The sequence below is a fragment of the Rhinolophus ferrumequinum genome, chromosome 6 (assembly GCF_004115265.2).
Source record: "Rhinolophus ferrumequinum isolate MPI-CBG mRhiFer1 chromosome 6, mRhiFer1_v1.p, whole genome shotgun sequence".
Classification (NCBI taxonomy): domain Eukaryota; kingdom Metazoa; phylum Chordata; class Mammalia; order Chiroptera; family Rhinolophidae; genus Rhinolophus; species Rhinolophus ferrumequinum.
This window is the reverse complement of record NC_046289.1, coordinates 29,274,505-29,294,829: the sequence shown is the minus strand read 5'-3', so window position 1 is coordinate 29,294,829 and position 20,325 is coordinate 29,274,505. Positions and strand designations below refer to the sequence as shown.

At 45.9% G+C, this 20,325-nt stretch overlaps 1 protein-coding gene across 1 annotated transcript; it reads right to left on the bottom strand.

The window, feature by feature from the left end:
- Window positions 1–771: 771 nt before the first annotated feature.
- Window positions 772–14,609, bottom strand: PLEK2 (pleckstrin 2). The gene is made up of 9 exons (XM_033108249.1): window positions 14,367–14,609; window positions 8,012–8,176; window positions 6,822–7,003; window positions 5,624–5,715; window positions 5,130–5,317; window positions 4,815–4,916; window positions 3,048–3,131; window positions 2,030–2,108; window positions 772–1,303 (listed from the first exon to the last, which is right to left on the bottom strand). Exons 1-9 carry the CDS (start codon window positions 14,583–14,585, stop codon window positions 1,176–1,178), a joined length of 1,239 nt encoding a protein of 412 aa, XP_032964140.1. The 5' UTR covers window positions 14,586–14,609; the 3' UTR covers window positions 772–1,175.
- Window positions 14,610–20,325: the final 5,716 nt, after the last annotated feature.

Sequence of the window (20,325 nt, the reverse complement as noted above, 5' to 3'; positions counted from 1 at the left end):
AAAATGGTGCTTTAAAAGGCAGTCTCTTAAAATGTAAGGAATGAAGTAAAACCTCATTAGCTTGGAATTCCTGATCAGGTCAGGTATTCTAGATGAGATAAAGAGACAGCTCAAACTATGGACAAATTTTTACTTAAACATTTTGGAAGTATCTGCTCCCCTTAAATGTAAGTTACATATTTCATCTATTCATTAAAGGAAGTCTAACCACTTGTACTTAGCAAGAATGCTGGCAGTAGCTTGTGCCAGATTACTGTATAAACTTGAAAGTAATAAAAATGTTTTTAAAGATACTGTATGATACAGACTTTTCACTACTTCAGATTAACCTTCCAACTGGTGAAGCTTCTTGGTACCGATTTGTCTCAGTTAATGTTCACTTTAAAATCAAAATTTCATACCTTGATTGAACTCATTTCCCATTAACATCTTTTTGTGTCCTTTAGTAAGCTCCTGCCCCCGTCCTTTTAGCAGCTCTCCTGCTCTACCTCTTTATAACTGCTATTTTCCATAGTAGAGCTGTAATTCTACCTTTTTTTTTTTGGTATGTGTGACTAATCACTCCAACTGAGTCCATGATTTCTGTGATATATAATACTTACAGCAAGCTTATTTTTCAAAGCAAAACAATATTCTCTGAATGTTCAACCATTTTGCCACCATTCCCACTTTAAGATGATGGACACCTTAGTGACAGATCACTTGAGATGTCTTCATAATCAGCTTATGTAATTCATAGAGACTCAAGCGTAAGAAACCCTTGAAAACTGTAAAACTTTGTACAGGAATTCTATTAGCCAGAAACAAATATAATTTTTTATTCCAAAGAAGAGTTAAAAGTTGTTGACAGCATTTCGGAGAGAGCTGCCAAGAGTCGCCAGTTAGTGTTACAAGGGGAACCAAGTAGGTGCCTGAGGGATGGCTGGCTGCATAATGAGTGAAAGTCAAGATGCTGATGCCTAATGGCTGTTCTAGCATTTCCAGGTTGTTAACATGAAGGTGGGGAAGGAAATCCCACCACTGCTGATGTAATCTGAGGAACTCCACCAGTCTCCAAAGCAGTACAAAATATGCGAAGAAGTCAAGTCTTCACAAACTCCCATTTTCCAGGAAATCCTGTCTGTATCACCTGGTAGGAGAGAGGAATCCTGGTCCTGTTCTGTCTGTGGTCCTTGTCATGTTACCTTTTTGATAGCTTCAATCCACTCTGCTCGCTCAGCCTTGGTGCTGGCCTGGATATAATAGTGTGTGTCATCCTTGGTAATCACTTTGAAGAGATTTCCCTGGACATTCCCTTTCACCCCTAGACAGAAAAAAAATCAGTGAATAAACATGTCTGCTTTCAACTGAAACTAGCTGAAAGTCAACTGAGACACAGACAAAAAAAGAGAGGATTTCTTAAATACAAATAGGGAATCCCACCAGATGCAGACTTCCCTCTTCCTTTCTTTCCCTCTTCCTCACCTGTGCCTTAAGGTCTGCCAAAGGTATGGCTGGACATTTTTGGAAGCCCTCTGGGCCTTTGCCCTATGCTAACCATAGATCTACAATTTCATTCACATCAAAGAATCCAGTATGATTATGTGAAAAGCAGGCACAGATTTGGGATTTGACTTGAACTTCTTTGAACTTCAATTTCCACATCCATAAAATGGAAATAATACCATCTTCTTACCCTAGCTGGCTGGCTATTATGAAATTAGTGGGATAATAGATATCAAAGTGTGTTGCTAACCCTTAAACATTGTGTGAGCTATTACTCTTAGGTGGAAATTTATGGGCCAGTAAGCATAGAAATGGAGGGAAAGAATATTAAAGACAAGGATCATTTAGCTGTATTGTTAAAACACTAAGGGCACCCCACATGCCCTTTTCTCTAATTCTGAAATTGGCTTTAAAACTCACACCATTCACCATCTCATTAAGAAAACCCTCCTGGGTTCCCATAGCTCAGTCCTTTGACAGCAGAGTATCATTGAGAGGGCCGGAGGGAGGCCCCTGAGATCTTCAGGCTGAAATTGCCCCTTACCAGTGGGAACACCATTATCCTCCAAAGCAGACACAAGTGAACCACGAAGAGAAAACCCACCCACTGGCCGGTTCTCATCCTGCAGACAAAAGGAGACTTGATGAGGAATCATGTGAAGGCACGAAAGGGAAGAGCTGCACTCTTGCCTGTAACCACCCTCAGTCACGCCAGCCAAAGAAGTCAAGTGAGAGCCACTTGTAATAGAAGATGAAGCTGAACTTGGACATCATATGCTCAAGTTATGTGCACCAGTGAGGAAGTTGGGGCTTCTTCCTTTCACAGCCAGCAGCAAGAGTGCCACACCCATCCTGGCCCCCAGCCCTCCCTGCTGTCTGGCAGGGCCCCAGGGGCTCCTTCAGGCTCCTTCACGTTCTCGGCTTCGGGTGGGGGTTCCTGAGTGAAGCTCAGTGAGGGAGGGACTGCCCAGTCTTCACTCTTTCAAAAACACACATCTACCAAAAAAAGGCTGAACGGGCAACTAAAAGACCATTTTTCTTTTCTTTTGACTGGAATTAGATCAACTCAGCTTGTAGTGACACCTACCTGAAACTTAGAAGAGCAATTCTTTGATCAATTAGGAAAAAAGTAAATTATGGCTTAAATGTTATATAGTGAAAGGAACTTTTCAAAGCATCGGTGAGGACAAGAGGTTGAGGGGGCAGAATTCATGTGATCTATGGATAGAAAGGGTTGAATAGCCTGGGAAACACCAGCTAGGAGTCTGTTTATCAGCCCACCTCACCCTCCCTAGCCACACAGCAGGCTTTGGAGAAACTGAAAGATGCTTTGCTTTTCCTCTCAAAATAATGAAGATCCACTGAGCAGGCAACAACGTGATGAAAGAAAGGAGTGATCACACTGTTAAGAGTAGCTTGGATTGTGGAAGGAGAGGCACAGTACGGGGAAGTTATGGCAGGGATGCTGAGAGAACGGAAGTGGAGCCAGCTGCCTGCTATGCTCCGGAGAGCAGTGTCCGGAAGCCTCACACACAGTTACCGAGGGAACATGCAGCACTCACTTTGGAAGGGTCGTAGTAATGCAGGAAAGCCGGGTCCTTCCTCAGAACAAAGCGCCGCACCTTCCAGTTTTTCCTCTTGTGGCCCTGAGGCAAAGAAAGGATTCAAGGCTCATTGATGACAGCTGTTAGTTCCTCCCACTTCTCAGTACCAAAAGCCAAACCTCCAAGCCAGCCTGCTCCAATGGGACTAGTTTCTAAGAAGAGCTTGCTGGAGAACCAAGGATTGCAGTGATGTGTCATGGGCTGCCCTGCTCAGTGAGACTTGAGCAAAAACACTGTCACATTCGGTGGAGTTGACAGAACCAAAGAGGGTCAGCGCTGAAGGAAAGGACACTCATTACCCAACACCACTCAGGACATAAGGAGGACAGGGAGGCAGCAGGTATCAGCTGGACTGAGAGCTCACAGGCAAACTTGAACCCAAGGGCATGAACTTTTTAAGTGTCGACTCATTACAAAAACAAACTTACAGCTGCCTGTATATATGCGCATGTGTATACATACATGCATATGTGTGTGTGCACGCACGGGCATGCACACATGCGTGCATGTTAAAGTAAAAACCACTTTAACTTTCTGCATTAGGGTAAGAAATGATCAATTATATGTTAAAATCTTAATGTGTAAGCTACTAATGAATGTATGACTCTCTTTGGCATCACCCACTAGGTGCCAAACCTTCCTTAGCCCTCTAGTCTGGAACACCCACGTCCTTCCCACACACTCCTGTGGTCTTCCAGGATCTCACTTCCTTCCCTCACTAGACTCCCATCATGGACCGTAAGTAATCTGAGAGCAGACGGGGATCCTGATACCATGTTTCCCCCAAAATAAGACCTCGCTGGACAATCAGCTCTAATGCATCTTTTGGAGCAAAAATTAATATAAGACCTGGTCTTATTTTACTATAAGTAAAATATTTTTACTATCTAACATAATATAAGACCGGGTCTTACATTAATTTTTGCTCCAAAAGACACAGTAGAGCTGATTGTCTGGCTGGGTCTTATTTTTGGGGAAACGGTATGCAAGAAACAGGTAACAACAACACGTGCTCTGAATAAGAACAGGAATGCGCTGAGCAGCATACACGTCCATTGTGCAGACACGCACGTTCACACAGTATATAAGATGCCCACAAACACGAGGAGAGTGCAGACGGTCTGCTTACACCTCACATGCGGGACGTGGTGATTTTGTTCACAGAATAGCCTTTTTGTTAGGTACAGGCGGAAATGCCGCAGGTGTCCCTGTAACATGGCTGCTCTCCCAAACATGGTTACGAGCAGTGGCCACGGTCAGTTTGTAAACATTGAGATTACCCTGCAGCATCCCATCTTCAACCTCAGAAAATACTTATTTTTTTGTTCAGAAAGTATATCAAGGGGGCATGTAAATTCCCACAAAAGAGGGCAGTGACCCCAGGAAGCCTCAGGGAAGAGAAGTCCAGCAGATGCAAAACACCAACCCAGTAGACAATGCCCCCTTCTAGACAAATAAGGGAATTGGGCAGTGACCTAGACATTGTCTTAATGTTGGGATGATGGCTTGTACCTTGAACACCCCTGCGTCTGGGGCTATGTGTGTGTGTGTGTAAGTGTGAGTGTGTGTGTGGCTGCCACTGGGCTCCTGCTTTGGATGATTCTGCTGATAATTAGTGCCCTCTAGCAGTCTCAGCCCTTCCCACCCTTTTGGGAGCGTTCCTGCCTACCCGCCACCCCGGGTTTCAGAACAGCCCGTCTCCTCCCTGCTCCCAGGCAGCCACACCTGCTTGGCCAGATAGCCTTGTTTCACCACCGTGCCACTTAACTCCATGGTGCTGAGACTTATTTCTTCCTTGGGACTTGTCTTCTTCTTGTAGCTCTCAGCCTAGTGGGAAGGAAAGCAAGGACTCTTACCAAAAGTCCCAGTGTCGGGCTATGGGGGCTACCACAGGGGAAAGGAAAATCCTCCGTACAGAAACCCAGTCCCCTGAGGTGAAGCTGTCCCCCAAACCCTAGGCCTCTGACCCAGGATTGTGGACCCTCTGGCCTCTTCCTTCCCTCTGGGCTGGTGGCAAGAGGAACATGCTCTGTGACTTACAAAAGTGTACAGGGCCGTGGAGTCATCCAGGAACTGCTCGGCCAGATCCCCAGAGCGAATGGCTCCCGTGCTCCGGGCGCCGACAGGCCTGAGGAAGTTCTCCTCCATCAGTACAGAGGCCAGGGTCACAGCCTCCAGACGGTTGGCTGCAAAGCTGTTAGAGATGAGCCAGTCCACCAGGGAGGAGCCTGCATCAGGGCAAGGGCAGCACCAGTCAGATGACAGGCTATAGACCAACTTCCTCAGGGGGGCCTGGCTGTGACCTCATTGACCTTGACCACCTGGGCCGCGTTGGAGCTCTACCCAAGAAAAGACTGAAGGCCACACCTGCTACACGGACCTGTGGTTGCCCCCACATGTGGCCATCTCAGGCCAGCCTGTAGGCCAGCAGGCAGCTCTGTCCTCACCACAGGTTGGCCAAGCACAGTTGAGTCCCAGATCACCATGCCCCAGGTTTCCACTGCCTGGCCCCACCCATGGGAGGAAAGGCTCACCTATGAAGGTCTTTTTGTAGGTGCTTCCCTGCTCCATATTGAGGCATGGCCGGATTCCACTGCCGCTGTCGTGCATCTTGTCCACGATGCGACTACACGGAAGGTAGGCAAAGGAGAGGGGACCCTCGTCACACTAACAGGTATGAGAAAGGGTCACTGCTAAGGGTATTAAACAAATGGTGCTATACACACTACAAAGAAAGGGGTATTCTGTTATGTGTCAGAATTTGAGAGGTACGGTTTTAGATCATTTCTTTCCTTGTTCCTCTAAATGTTCTCATTCCTATACTAGACAGGCATGGCTTTTGTAGTAAAACTAAAGAGCTGTGCCTTTTAATTTCCAAACAAAGAATGTACAGACGTGATTCTCCAGCTACTTCTCAGTCGTCCATCACTTGAATCCACTGATCGGCTACTGCTCCTCCCTGTACTCACCATGGGTTAGCAGTGCCCTTAAGATATTAGGGCCTGGAACGGAGTTTTTTGTGAGCCCAGGAATGGACTCAGACTGTATCTTTGATGGGTATAACACTTCTGCCACCTAGGAAGTTAGGGGTGTTTTCTGCAGGTGGGCTGTTGCAACAGTTTCCATAATGGGAACTCCTTGCATATATCCCTACTTTATAGTATCTCCTCCACCACTGACCTGCTTTCCTTCTGTTCTGTGAGGCCATTCCTGCCACCAATGGAAGATCTTTTCTCATTTTCTATTTATGTCCTTGGGCCAGAAAGTCCCTGAGATGTGACCTTGTTTATTCCCATTTGCATCTCCTGAGCATCTAAGCGCAGTGTATGGCACGCAAGAGGCACCCAATAACTGTTTCTTGGTAGGACAGAAGGAAGGAAGGAAGGCCACAGGGCAAGAAGGCAACTGCTACCAGAACACGTTATTTTTGCCACCAGGCTGCAAACAAGACCCATGACTTGGTGAGTGGGGACTCCTGAAGAGCTGTGACAGAGCCCTGAGCACCCAGGCTGAAACTGAAGGGAGGGTCTCAATGAGCAGAAACAAGAGGCCCCAGGAGATTACGTGGGAGCAGGGCAGGTAGGCAGAGCCATTCTCAGGCAGAGAAAACAATACAAACAGGACAGAGACAGCGGAAGGACAATGGTGGTACGAGTCAGGCCTGCGTCACAGCAGACAGAAGAGGCTGCAGCAAAGCCAGACAGAGCGAGGCACAGGGGATCAGGCACTCACTGCAGGCTGAGGTGAGGGGGCAGCTTGAAGGAATTCTTTAATAAATGGAGTTGTTGGACTTTCCCTGGCTGCCCAGCGTGAATAGCCCCCGTTATCTCAAAGGCCCAGGCGTCCCTCTCCTCTCGAGAACAGGCTTCCAGGAAATATTCTGTGGCTGTTCGCGTCTTCAGCTTAATCAGGAACTGTGGAAAGAGATAGCCAGTCAGACCAGCACTCAGAGATAAGGTACCTTCTCTATGGATCTAGTCATCTTATTAGGAACTGAGCTTCATTACTCATTTTAGTCTTACTAATAGAGTTTTCATCAGTCCATTCTCTCACTCAAAACCTTCAATGGCTCCCCATTACCTCCATCTGGCCACAGCCATTCTCCCACTGCTCCCTCAGTGAACATTCCCCTTAGGCCACATCGGCCATCTTCATCTCCGAATCTATCCTTCTCTCTCCTTTTGCTTTTACTCAAGACCTTCCACCTGCCTGGAACTTCTACCTCTCTCCTTTTTTAGATCTTTGCCCAAATCTCAATTCCTCACAAAGCTGGACCTGACTCATGCATCCTGTAATGACCTCTTCCTCTTCTTCAGGAATATAGTTTCCTCTATGGCTAATAATGTTTGTACAACATTTGGAACTCTAAATGTTTTTCAGTGAACCACTTGCTTTCATAATAAGGTTATTATCTCAAGAAGAAGTGATCTTACCATTTTCTTCCTTGATTCCTCCAACCTAGCAAATTTCTTGGCACGTAATGGGCCCACAGTAAGTGACTGAGTCAGACATTTTTTTGATGGTCGGGTTAAAGCTTCCCCTGACTTTTGTAATATGCACCCTCCAGGGAGAAAAGGCATCATATTGAGTGAGCCCCAAGATAGCAGGAATTACTCACATTTGTGTAGTGCCTCCCAGCCTACAGTGTTTTCACAGACCATTACCTTCATGACTCTCGTCACAGTCATAGGAGATAATCAGATGTTATTATTTTATCCCATTTTATAAATAAGGAACTAAGGCTCAGTAGGTTTAATTACTTGCCCAAGGTCATATACCCAGTATATGGTGCAGCCAGGATTTGAACTAGGTTTTTCAACAATAACTCAGCTCTTCCCGTTACCTACACGCCTTTGCCAAAGAGGCCAGAGGTGGAAGGGTCCAGGGTAGGAAGGAGCTGGGAAGCCAGGGCCTTTACTTACAGGTCGGTTTTCATACTCCAAGCAGGGGCAGGTGATGGTGCAGCCATCCAGAAGGATCTGGCCCTTGGGAGGGGTCACCTTCCGACCCCCCTCGAGCTTGTAGTACAGCAGCGTATTCTGCTGAAGGATAAACCATCGCACCTTCCAGTTGTGGACAATGTGACCCTGAGGACAGATAGGAGAGCCTGTCAGGTGAGGTGTGTGCAGGGAGAGGTGTCCCATGGCACCGGTAGACAGTCTGTGCCATGAAATCAACTCTCCAACAAGGGGGATGGCATTCTTTTTTTTTTTTAGCTTAATTTTATTTTTTAATTTTGAAATAATTTCAATTCAGAGAAAAGTTGAAGAATAGCATAAAGAATTTCTTTACAGAACCATTTAAGAGTAAATTTTGAACATAATGCTCCATCACTTCTGAATATTTTATTATATATCTCCTACCAAAAAAAAAAGGTGATATTTCTAACATAACCACAGTACAATCATCAACATCAGGAAATTTACATTAATATATTGTTTTCAGCTATTCCATAAACCCCTTTCAAGTTTCACCAATTGCCTCAATAATATCCTTAGTGGCCAAAGGATCCAGTTCAGAATCTTATGTTTTATTTTTATTTTCATGAGCAAAGCATTATCTTTGTTTGGATCTCTTTGCCATTTCTTTTGAGTATGCAACAAAGACCTTTGACATTGGCCTTCTCGTTCCCATTTGGCCTTTTTTCTGGTTATAAACCTCGAAAGACACTGCAAAGTATACAGAAGATAAAATCTTATTACAAAGAGGCAACCATTTTTAACATGTATTTCTTTCCGGTCTTTTCTCTTCTTAGTTTTTACTTTCTAGTTTGTTTTCTTGTTGTCTTTAAAATCAGGACCATATTACATATACTTTTATTTTCTAGTTTTTGTTTTGTTGAGCTTTGCTGATCATCTTCTCACACCATTAAATTTTTTTAAAGCATGTGTTTTCCTGACTAATAGGTGGATTCATTATTTACTTGTCAATCTCCTGTTGTTTGTCACTGCGGTTGTTTCATTCTTTTCACTATTATAAAGAATAAATGATACCTAAAAATAACTCTAGTGGTTATTTCAGAAACTTTCTGGAAGGAGATGTTAACAGTTGTCACCTCTAAGGCACTAAGACTGGATTTGGTGTGATAAGAGCAAAAACCTAGTTTTCATTTCATGTCCTTGAGTATTTTTCTAGTTTTTAAAAATAATATAATGGAAAATGTATTTAAATTCAAATAAACAAACATCCTGATGAGATGATTAGGGAAATCACTCATTCATGTATCTACTCATTCAACAATCAGTGGCTAAACACTACTGCACCAGGCACTGGGCCAGCAGCAGGGAGACAAAAATACATAAGATTCTGACCCAAGACAGCGGGAGAGACAGATGATGACCCCTCCCAGGTGTTAAGCTCCAGCACAGATCATTGGCAGGGCCCCCCCATGACCCCCACCTTTTGGTATTCACACCCTGTATAGTCTCTTTCCACATTGTACAAGGGTTGGTCTGTGTGATGGAGAGAATATGGCCGAATGATGGTTTGTCAGCTCTAACATTACATTATAAAAGACTGCAGCTTCAGTCTTGGGTGGGTTTCTCTCTCTCTCTCTCTCTGTCTCTCTCTCTTCCTGATCATGCACTCTGGGGAAAGCAAGCTGCCACAGCATGAGTAGCCCCTATGGAGAGGTGAGGACCAGAGACCTCCAGCCACCGCCCACACCTTCAAGAGATTGCCACACTGGGTAACAATTTGGTTACAACCTCATGAGAGTCTCTGAGCCAGAATCTTATAGCTGAGCTGTACCTGGATACCTGACTCTCAGAAACTGTGTGAGATAGTAAATATTTGTTGTTAAGCTTTGGGTTAATTGTTACACAACAATAGATAACTAATACAGAGTGTGCTGTGAACTCCAAGGAGTTCAGATGGAGGAGGGAGCTCAGAAGAGGAGAGTGGAGTTAGGCAGGCTCTTAGGAGCCTGACACTGGGGCTGAGTCTTGAAGATTGTGTGGAGTTGGCCAAGTTCAGAAGGCACAGAAGGAAGAACGTAAAACCGCTGCCACTTTTGGAAAACTCCAAATAGTTCTATATGGATGGGGCTCAGAGGCGGGGGGGAAGGGATGAGGGAAGTGATGGGGCCCAGTTGGCTTCAGGTTCCATGCTGCAGAGTTTGATCTCTGTGACCAGAGGGGAGTCCTTTCAGGCTTTTAAGCAGGAGGACGGGATTACGTTCTGATGTTAAAAAGATCATCCTGACCACACTGGGACAGAACAGCTACATGAAGTAGGCCAGGCTGGAGTGGACAGCTCAGCTGGAGGCTGTTATAATAATTCACAAAACGGAAAGAGACCACCGTTATCCCTGCTGTACAGATACGCCATGCCATGCTCAGAGGGTGTAAAGGACCGGTCCAAAGTCACCAGGCAAAGGGGGGTCAGAGGCCAAAAACACAGTGGTAGAAGCTGAACAAGAACTCAGGCCTCCTTCCACCTGGGCATTTTCCTCCCTCTCCAGGCTCCTTGTCTGTAGGTGGCTGGCTAGGGCCAGAAGCCCAATGAACCATATGCAGTTGAGAGTCCCTAGCCCCTTCTGGGGGAAGGGGGAGAGTGCATCAGCTGGGAGGGCAACCTAGGGGTGGGCTGAAGAGGCACAGAATGTTACAGCTGGAGGGAACCTTTGAAAAAGCCTACGCTACCCCCTAATTGCAATGATGAAGAAACAGGCCCAGGAAGATCTTTCCAAGACCCTTTACAACCCCAAAGCAGAGATGTTACTTATTATGGGTTGATTATGTCCCCCCAAAAGGTACGCTGAAGTCTTAACCCCTGGTACCTCTAAATGTGATCTTCTTTGGAAGTAGGGTCTTTGCAGAGGTAATAGGTTAAGATAAAATCATACTGGATTAGAGTGGCCCTAATAACACTAATAGGACGGGTGTCCTGATATGAAGAGGAAAATGTGGGCATTGAGAGATACGCAGGAAGAAGATGGAGTGATGCACCTACAAGCCAAGGGACACCAAGGGTCACCTGTGGGAGATAAAAGAAAACACATACATTGTTTCTGACCAGATCTCCTGAAACCCATGTAAGTTCCCATGTAGTGTCAGAGTGTTTTGTTCTAATAAGGGGACTCTGGGTGGGCTCCTGGACGGCTCCTGGACGGAGGCTGATCACCAGAAAGATGAAGCCATGATTAGAAGCTTAGAATTTTCACACACACATACACACACCCGCTGCCAACTTTTCTTGAGAAGAGAGAAGGGCTGAAAAGGGAGTTAATGAATAATCATTCCTATGTGATGAAGCCTCCACAAGATCCTAAAAGTACAGGGTTCGGAAAACTTCTGGGTTGGTGAACACGTGGAGGTCCTGGGAGAGTGGTGCACCGGAGAGAATGTAGAAGCTACATTTCCCACATACCCTTCCTTACGCTGGCTTCCATCTAGCTGTTTATCTGTATCCATTAGCATATTCTTTAAAAAAAAAAAAACGTAAATATGAGTGTTTCCTTGAGTTCTGTGAGCTGCTCTAGCAAATTAATTGAACCCAAGGAGGGGGTCATTGGAACCTCCCATCTATAGCTGTTTGGTCAGAAACCCAGGTGGGTAACCCAGGCTTTCCACTAGTGTCTGAAGTGTGTGTGGGAGGGGGAGCAGTCTTGGAAGACTGAGCCCTTAACCTGTGGAATCTGATGCGATCTCTGGGTAGATAGTGTCAGAATTGAGTGAAATTGTAGGACACCCAGCTGGTGACACAGAGAAGCGCTTGGTGTGGGGGGGAAACCTCCACACTTGGTGGCCAGACTGTCAGAAGTGAAGTGTTCTGTGTAAAAGTAAAGGAGACTCACAAGGTAAACACACACACACACACCCACACCCACACCCACACACACACACATACGGGAAGAACTGGGTTTTTTCTTACACAGGAAGGGAAACTCTGGGTTTTTCCTTTACAGCCTGCAAATACCACAAGCAAAAGAGGCAAAGAAGGATTCTCCCGTAAGGGTTTCAGGCGGAACACAGCCCTGCCAAACCCTAGATTTCACACTTTTAGCCTCCAGAACTCCTTCTAGACTTGTTTCTTCTATGCATACTTTTCTTTACTTACACTTTTTATATTTTTACTCTTTAAGTTATAAGATTATAAACATTTTTAACATCTGCATAACCATAATTGACTTAATCATTTGCTTATTTGGGGGATACACAAGTCGTTTCTAATTTTTCACTACATAAATAACACTTTGTTCAGAAACCTTTGAGGGTGTTTCCTTGGGATAGAGTTCTAGAAATGAAATGTCTAGGCCAAAGCGTGTTAACATTGCCATGTCAGTTTCTAAGAGCGCTATTCCAGGTATGAACCAGCAGCAATACATGAAGTGCCTCAGCCTCTTCTTAAAGGAAAAGCAGTCCTGCCCTGGTTGATCCGTGCTTCCTTCCTTCTCACCCTCCTTTAAAGCCAGGCCAAGTGAGCGCCCTGCGTTTCGCCTGAAGCTCCGCGTTTTTCTTGTCTGGGCGGAATTAGGAGCCAAATCCTTCATGTCCCTGCCCGTCTCCTGCTTCACTCTCACCCGTGAAGACTGTTCTAGGCTTCTACCTGGGGCCCTGCCCCACGTCTGAGCTGTAAACCTCCTAAATCTATGGGATCCCACCTACAGCCCTGCAACTTCTCCAGTGAATACAGGGGCTGCTTTTGCCACCCAGGAGGAAAGAAGATACGGGGGAGAAAAAAAGTGGAGATTGATCAGTAGTAGCCGGGGCATGGGGCCACATCCCTCACCTGGCAGGAAAGGGTGTGGCTTCCATTTGCCTCAGGGTCAGGCTCCAAACTCCTTTGTCTTTGGGTTTGGCTGGAATGAGCTCTTGGTATTTCAGCCAAGCCCCTTCTGTGGTTTTTTGGGGTCAGAACTATTGACTGTCTTCACTTCTCTGCACCCTGGACTCCCTAAGCCTGTCACTCAGGACTGGGCAGCCTGTCCAGAAGAGAACTCACGTCCTTCTTTCCCTCTCATCCTCCCCTGACCCTGTGTGGTGGCGGTGTATTGGTTTGCCTCCACAAACCATGAGGGATTAACCTATTACTTTAATCACAGTGGCATGAAGCATGTGTGGAATTTTGTACTGTACTTTCTTGTATCCAGTCTGACCCTTGATCCAGCATCAGCTTCCCAGCACTCCCCTTGCTTACAGTTTTGAGCAAACACACCCGCCCTCCTATATCAAACAAAGTGTAACATAACTTGGCTATGTTACCTACAGACCTGAGAGTGATTTGAGACTTCAGGGCTGATCTGGTCACCATAGGAGGCAATGGAAGGGAGCGCCCCTTCATTCCTCTTCCAAAGCTATAAACTCAACAGAAGAGCCAAAAGGCTCATTCCCGGGTTTTAGGTTCTGCTATTACTATGTTAGCATAAATGTGGGGTGTGAACATCAATGTTAAAAGAACTTTTAAATATGAAACTTCCTCTTGCACCTGCTCTTTGGTTCATTTCCTACCTGGATCCCACGTATTGCGTTTTTGTCTGTACTGACTCTTGCTTGCTGTGGGAAAGGCCACTGTGGGGTGATGGGGAACTGAGGACAGAGGTTCCAGTCCCAGCTGTTATGAGCCTGGGGCTCTGGGCAGGCGATTTCATCTGTCTGACCCTGTTTCCTCACATGTAACAGTGATAACTATGTCCACCCTGTGGGGGACAGGAAAAGGTTTGGAGTCAAGTTTTGGAGTGGGTTTGATCTGCCGCATCACCCACTAGGGCCCAGATCCAGAGCAAGCTGCTTCACCTCTTTCAGCTCTATTTTCCCCCCGGAGAAAGGGGGTTTGTGGTACTGCATCTATAAGACAGTTGGGAGGATTAAAGGAGACGATGTCCAGGACTGGTGCACAGTACATGCGTAAGACGCACAGGCTTCCTTCTTGCTCACAGGTTATCGTGAGGAGTATAGGGGAGGATGCATTACAAGAACCGGCACTGTGAACCACAGAGCACACTTACGTTAGTTAATAGATCATATTTAAATACTATACTGTTCACATTTTAATAAGTTGTTTTAATTAAGATACTACTTCGGTCGGGAGCCGCCACCCATAGCCCTTACGCACCAGCCAGGCGGGATTCTCCTCCTTGCCTGTGCCCTGGCCCCTCTTTCCTATCGAAAGCCCACCTGCAACCCCCGTCCACCTGCTCTCCTCACCGACAGGCGCTCTGCCCAGCAGAGCCCCAGGCCGCGCGATCCGCCGCGGCGCTGGGACTGGGGGCCCTGCTCAGGTGAGCCGGCACCCGCCCGCAGCGGGCAAAGTCCGGGGATGCTCCGGCGCGCTCACCCTCTTGACGAGGAAGCCCTCCTTGAGCACGCCGTCCTCCATGTCCCCGCCCGCGCGGCCCTCCAAGTGCGCCGTTCCTGCGCCCGCTTCTCCGCGAGCTCCTCCGCGCCCGCTGCGCCCAGGAAGCGCCTCCGGCTCCGCGCCAGCGAGGCCTCCCTGGCCCGCGTCCAGAGCCGAGGCCGCCGGGCCTCCCGGCAGGAAGTCGGACCAGGTTGGCATTTCTGACGTGGTCCCCACCCCACCCCCGAAGGTGCCCTGGTTAGTCCTCAGGGTACAGAGTCTGCCAACTCAAGAGTCCCGCCCTGGTGTTGCCTCCTGGAGCCTATCCGCCCCCTGCTCTCTCCGACTGAACAGGGCGCCCCATCCAGTGCCCCCGGCTGCTCTGCACCTCTTACTATTCCGGTCTTTACCCATCTTCCTCCTCTCCCAGTCTTAACCAGGTGCCTGCCTGGCACTTAGTATATTGCCCTTGAGTAATACTTACGGAATTAAAAGGAACTGAAAGGATTTCAAATATTTGGAGTCATCCCTGAGTTCAATGGAAATGGGGCTGGGAGAGTGAATCGGGTGCAACTAATCTAGGAACTTTTTCTTTTCGAAGCCTCTGGTGAGAGCAGAGAAAAGTTTCCATTAGTAAGGTCACAGGTTTCAGGAAGCAGCAGGGGCTTCCTGCCCCCCAAATAGACCCTTCCTCAAAAAAGTCTGGAACGAAAGATTCCATCATTGGGGCAAAATTTAAGGGAGTACCAAGGAACTCAGTAATCTAGGTAAGTAACATTTTCAGGCAATATTTTTAAACATTAAAATATAATTCTATATTTTAAAAAATCCATGATGAACAAAATATATCAAAATTTTAAGTGACAACTGGATCAAGGACAGGCCATATCAAGCCTGAAACAAAAGGAAACATCAGTAATACTGATTCTGTCTAGTCATCCTTAGGACACAGTTTAACCATTATTTGCACTGCAGGGTGAAGCACACTATTAGAATGGTTCACCAGGGAGAGGAAAAGGCCCCTGATGCCTAAAAGGGAAGAGAAGGCTCTTGATGGGGAGAAGGTGTCCCAGGCTGTGGAAAGCCAGCTGTGCCTTTCAGAACCAGCCTGGAGCAGCCCCTAAACCACGTCAGGCACCCTTGCCCTGGAAATGGCCCACTTCAGCCTTCTGCACAGACTGACTTTCAGATATCCCAGTGAGTCCAAAAGCAATGGGGCTTCCACTCCATTTCAGAATGAACATTGGTTCAGGACCTTCTGAAGCCAGGACCTTCTGAAGCCAGGCCAGTAGTGGGTGCCAGGTTTTATTTAACGCACCACAATCCCTTGAGGTGAGTTTATTATCCCTTTCTTTCCAGCCAAGGAAACTGAAACTTGAAGCAGTTAAAGGTCACCACGCTCAGATTTTCACTGTAGGGCAGTGTGAATGCACTTGCTACTCAGTTCATGAGTGGAGAAGAAGGGCGAAAAACAATCTGAGGTCTGAAACCTCGCTGGGCTTAAACCTAGGACATGAGAGGCTGAAGTGGAAAATGTTTATTCTCTTGGGCTCTAACCACGGTCAGTTATTCTTCTTCCTCCCAGATGCCAGGGAAGCAGATAATTGGCACAGAGGCCTTACCCAGACACAATCTTCTGAGGCTTAGAAGTGGTGGTGGGGGGGTTGTTTTTGTTTTTGTTTTTTGTTTGTTTGTTTGTTTTGGCCAGAGGGGTTCCTGAATGAGTTCACAGAAATGGAAAGGGAGAAGGATTTGGTTGTGCCCCTACCAGGAGGGAGCTAAAGCCTCTGAATACTTAGAACCTGCTTCCCATCCTAGGGAAGCCCCTGGTCCAGCCCACCCTATGTCTGACTCACTGGACCCAGGGCATGAATCACACCCGTCTTCCCCTGGCTCTGGTGGCTAAGCCACTGATCTACCAGGGAACCACATTGACATAAGCCCGACTCACCACAGGGAAGAGGATGGAGACAGAGGAAGCAGACAGACAGTGGTGAACAGCTGTGTCTGGGGGGAAGGGAGCGTCAAAAAGAAGGAAACTCAGGACCCAGGAACTTGTCTTGCTCTTCCAGGCAGACGCTTCTCCTCTCTCCCTCTCAGGGCCAAAGACTGATGTGCAAGGGATCCTGCCTGTCTCAGAAGGGCCAAATAATGTCTAGGATGTGTTAAGTTGTAGAGAACTATAAGTTCAGTGTTTGGGTGTACATGATTCAGTCTGATATGAAATTCTACCATTAGAGAGCCACTTCTTTAGCTACAGATAAGAAACCCCCCGTTTAAAATACTTACCGTAGAGAAGGGTAAATCATAGAGCCTTCTTCACAGTGACTACCTTGACTCAGTGAGTTTATCAGAATCACAGAATCAGAACCTAACCCTTAAATCATCTAATCTAGGTACTTTGTTTTTATAAATGAGGACCTCTAAAACCTAGATAAGTAAAATGACTTGTCCACAGTCCCACAGCCAGTTAGTGAGGCAAAGAGAGGACAAACATATAGGCTTAAAGTGTAAGTACTTCAAGGCTTGCTCCCAGCAAATGCAGGCACTTCCCCCAGCAGTGTTGTGCATCAGACACGATTGCAGAGAGGGAGTGACTGTGCAGGCCAGAAAGAGCTCTGTCTGCAGAACCAGAAAAGATTTTAAACAATGTTTCTTTTTCTGAAAAAAAAAAAAAATTCCTGCTCATTATAGAAAGCACCAAAAAGGAGAAAACCACTCAAAGCCATCACCTAAACAGATGATGAGTATTTTTACATGTACATGTATTTTTTTATTAAATTTTTAAAGTTTTGAGCCCTGCCTTTTTTCATTTATAATAGCTAATAAGCATCTTATCAAATCATTAAAAATAATTCAAAAAATAACTTAATAGCTGTTCAATATTTTATCATGTCTGGATTGTAACATATTTATTCATTTCCATTTAGGTTGGATTTCCTGTTTCTCTGTGTAAAGGATGCTACAATAAATATCTCTGTACATAAACATTTTGCCACATCCCTAATAATTTCAGATAAATATCTAGAGCATAATTTTAGGTTGAAGGGTATACATTTTTAAAATTCTAGATGCATATCAGCAAATTGCTTTCTAGAAATGTGCCATATGATGCCTTCACCAGAAGTGTATGATAAGGCAAGTCTCAGGTGTCTACACTGCCTTAAGTGTCGTATTTCTAGAAACCTTTGTTGATTTGATCAGAATCAACAGAGACCATCCCAGCTGCACATGTGTTGTGTTATATCTGTCAGGGTAGACCCCTAGGGAATCCTTAAGAGTCAGCCAACTGGAGGAGGTTCCCCTGGAAGTGACTCAGAACGGAGAACTTGCTGGGCAAGAGGGCAGTGAGAGGCCTAAAGTAAGGCACAACTACTAGAAAAGGAGGGTGTGTGGGGTCCTGAACAGGGCAGGAGAGCACTCTAAAGGCACTTAAAAGCTTGGGAAGAGACAAAAGGGGGGAGGAGAGAGGAGTTAGAAGTGGAGGCAGCAGGAAAAGCTGGAAGAGAAATTTTGCTCAATTCATGGCTTTGCCCAAGGTCATCAAATTACCCTGTTACAGCCAGAAACACACCCATTCATTCATCCATCAATTCATTCATTCATTCATTCATTCATTCATTCGTTCGTTCGTTCATTCATTCGTTCATTCATTCGTTCATTCACTCACTCACTCCCTGGAGCAGGAGACTTGTATTGAGTATGTCCTATGTACAAAACACAAACCAAGTGCCATGGGCAATACACAGGCCCTACTCTGAGGCCTCACACATTTTGATTGACCAGGAATACAATCGTGTTTTGGTATCCATAGGGAATTGGCTCCAGGATCCCTGTGGATACCAAACCCTGGGATGCTCGAGTCCTGTATATAAAATGGGGTAGCATTTGCATATAACCTAATTACATCCTCCCATACATTTAAAATCATCTCTAGATTAATGCTAATAGCTACAATGTAAACGCTAGGTAAATAGTTGTTATGCTGTATTGTTTAGAGATAATGACAAGAAAACAGTCTGCACGTGTGCAGTACAGACACGACCAGCGTGGGCCAAACTACACAGTGCACATCAGCAACTACAGAACATGTGTTGTTGTTTTTTTAATATTTTGATCAGAGGTTAGTTGTGTCGTGATGCTGAACCTGCAGATACAGGGGCCAATTGTATCACCCTGGTCTGCCCAGCTGACAGGGCAGGCCCACCAACACCGAGTGCGGGTTCCACAGCAGTGCTTCTCACACCATCTGTGGTGAAGACCAGTGTTTTTCATTTCCCCTGAGTCATGGACAGTTGCGTGTCCCACTGTGCATGACTAGAACACAGCCGCCACCTTATGCAACCTACCAGAGACTTCTACATCACCCAGACTGGTCCATATTCTGTTCAATGAAACAAGGCCTCAGTCATGCACTTGGCAATGCCCAGTTGCCATAAGTTTCCAAACTTACTCTCAATTTCTGTTCTATCTTGTACTAAACAAATCACTCTTGAGAAGCATTGCTCTAGAGAGTGGGTTCTGGAATCTAAAGCATGGTTTCAAATCTTGCCTCTGCTATTGCATGACCTTTGGCAAGTGACTTATTATCTCTGATCCTTATTTTCCTCATCTGTAAAATGGGGTAATAATAATAATAATACGTATCTTACAGAGTTATTGGGCAAAGTAAATGAGCTCATGGAAGTTAATTATATAATGCAGTACCTGACACAAAGTAAGTCACTGCATTTTATAATGTTACTGGTGGTTCCCCACCAATGAGTCTAAGCTGTGTGTCTAGTCTAGATACACAATAAATTTTCTCAATTCCTTCTGAGCCCAACCTTGTGAGGCTAGTAGAACTATTGATGATAAGTACTTACAAGTTATGGATAAAATACCAAAGCTGAGCATGGGGTAAAGAAGGGAGTCTATATTTACTATGTTCCTCCTATGCGCCAAAGACTTAACATATGTTATGTCATTTAATCCTCAAAATTCCCCTGTGAACTAGACATTATACCCATTCTGTAGATGGAAATGAAGATTCAGAGGAATTAAATTCCTTGGCCAACATCACACAGCTAGTACGTGGCTGAGGCCAGGTTAAAATGTAGACCTGTCTGATTCCAAGTCTTCCACTACTTCACACTTATCTCCTTTGGCCAACGGGAGTTCTATCTTCCTTAGGAGGAATCCCCTCAGGCTAAGTCAGGGGGCTCACTATGGTAGATTGCATTATTGTTCCTGATTATTCATTGTCCTATCCTTGTGAAAGAATTATATATCCCTGCCCCAAGTCACTTGCCAGTGACTTGAATGGGTTGTGTGACTTGCTTTGACCAATGGAACATCACCTGAGTATCCCAGCCGAAGCTTTAAGCACAATCACTTGGTTCCACCATTGTTCTTTTCCTGGGCCACAGCCCAGCATGGCCCAGATAAGGGGCTGCTCCTACAGCTTGGGTCCAGAAATGAAGATGACTTGAAAACAGAGCTTCAAGTGCCAAGTGAGAAGTAAGCCTTTTTGTTGCAAACATTGAGATTTGAAGAGTTGTTTGTTACCACAGTGCAACTTAGTGAAAGCTAACTGATACACACTCTTCTCCATTTCAGCTGCCCCATCACACCATAATGGACACTACAGGGCAATGCCAGAAGAACTATATGGCTGGGAGCATTTCCCTGACATGTAGAGGTAAAGTGCCCTTTCATTAACATCCTGAAACTCACCTTCCTCTTCCACAGGAAAAGCTGGAATACCTTGAAAGTGGTGTCACTCTTTCCAGGATGCTCAGCCAGCCTTTGGTGGGGGAGAGCCTAGACTCACTGGTGGGAAACCACCGGTGCCATCACCTTGCTTACACCCCAGAACCCAGCCCTGAAAGAGACATGCCCATTGGCAGCTGTCTCATGGCCAGGAGGGGTTGGGGGTAGAGCAGGATTCATAGCATGACTCAGCTGTGCAGGCTGGCAG

What these genes read in the sequence shown, in the direction of transcription:
- PLEK2 (XM_033108249.1), bottom strand. Translation starts at nt 14,585, where the DNA reads ATGCCAACCTGGTCCGACTTCCTGCCGGGAGGCCCGGCGGCCTCGGCT. An exon ending in CCACGGCCCTGTACACTTTT is followed by an intron (nt 4,917 to 5,129) that starts GTAAGTCACAGA and finishes CCTTCCCACTAG; the next exon opens with GCTGAGAGCTACAAGAAGAA. An exon ending in GGATAATGGTGTTCCCACTG is followed by an intron (nt 1,304 to 2,029) that starts GTAAGGGGCAAT and finishes TTTTCTGTCTAG; the next exon opens with GGGTGAAAGGGAATGTCCAG.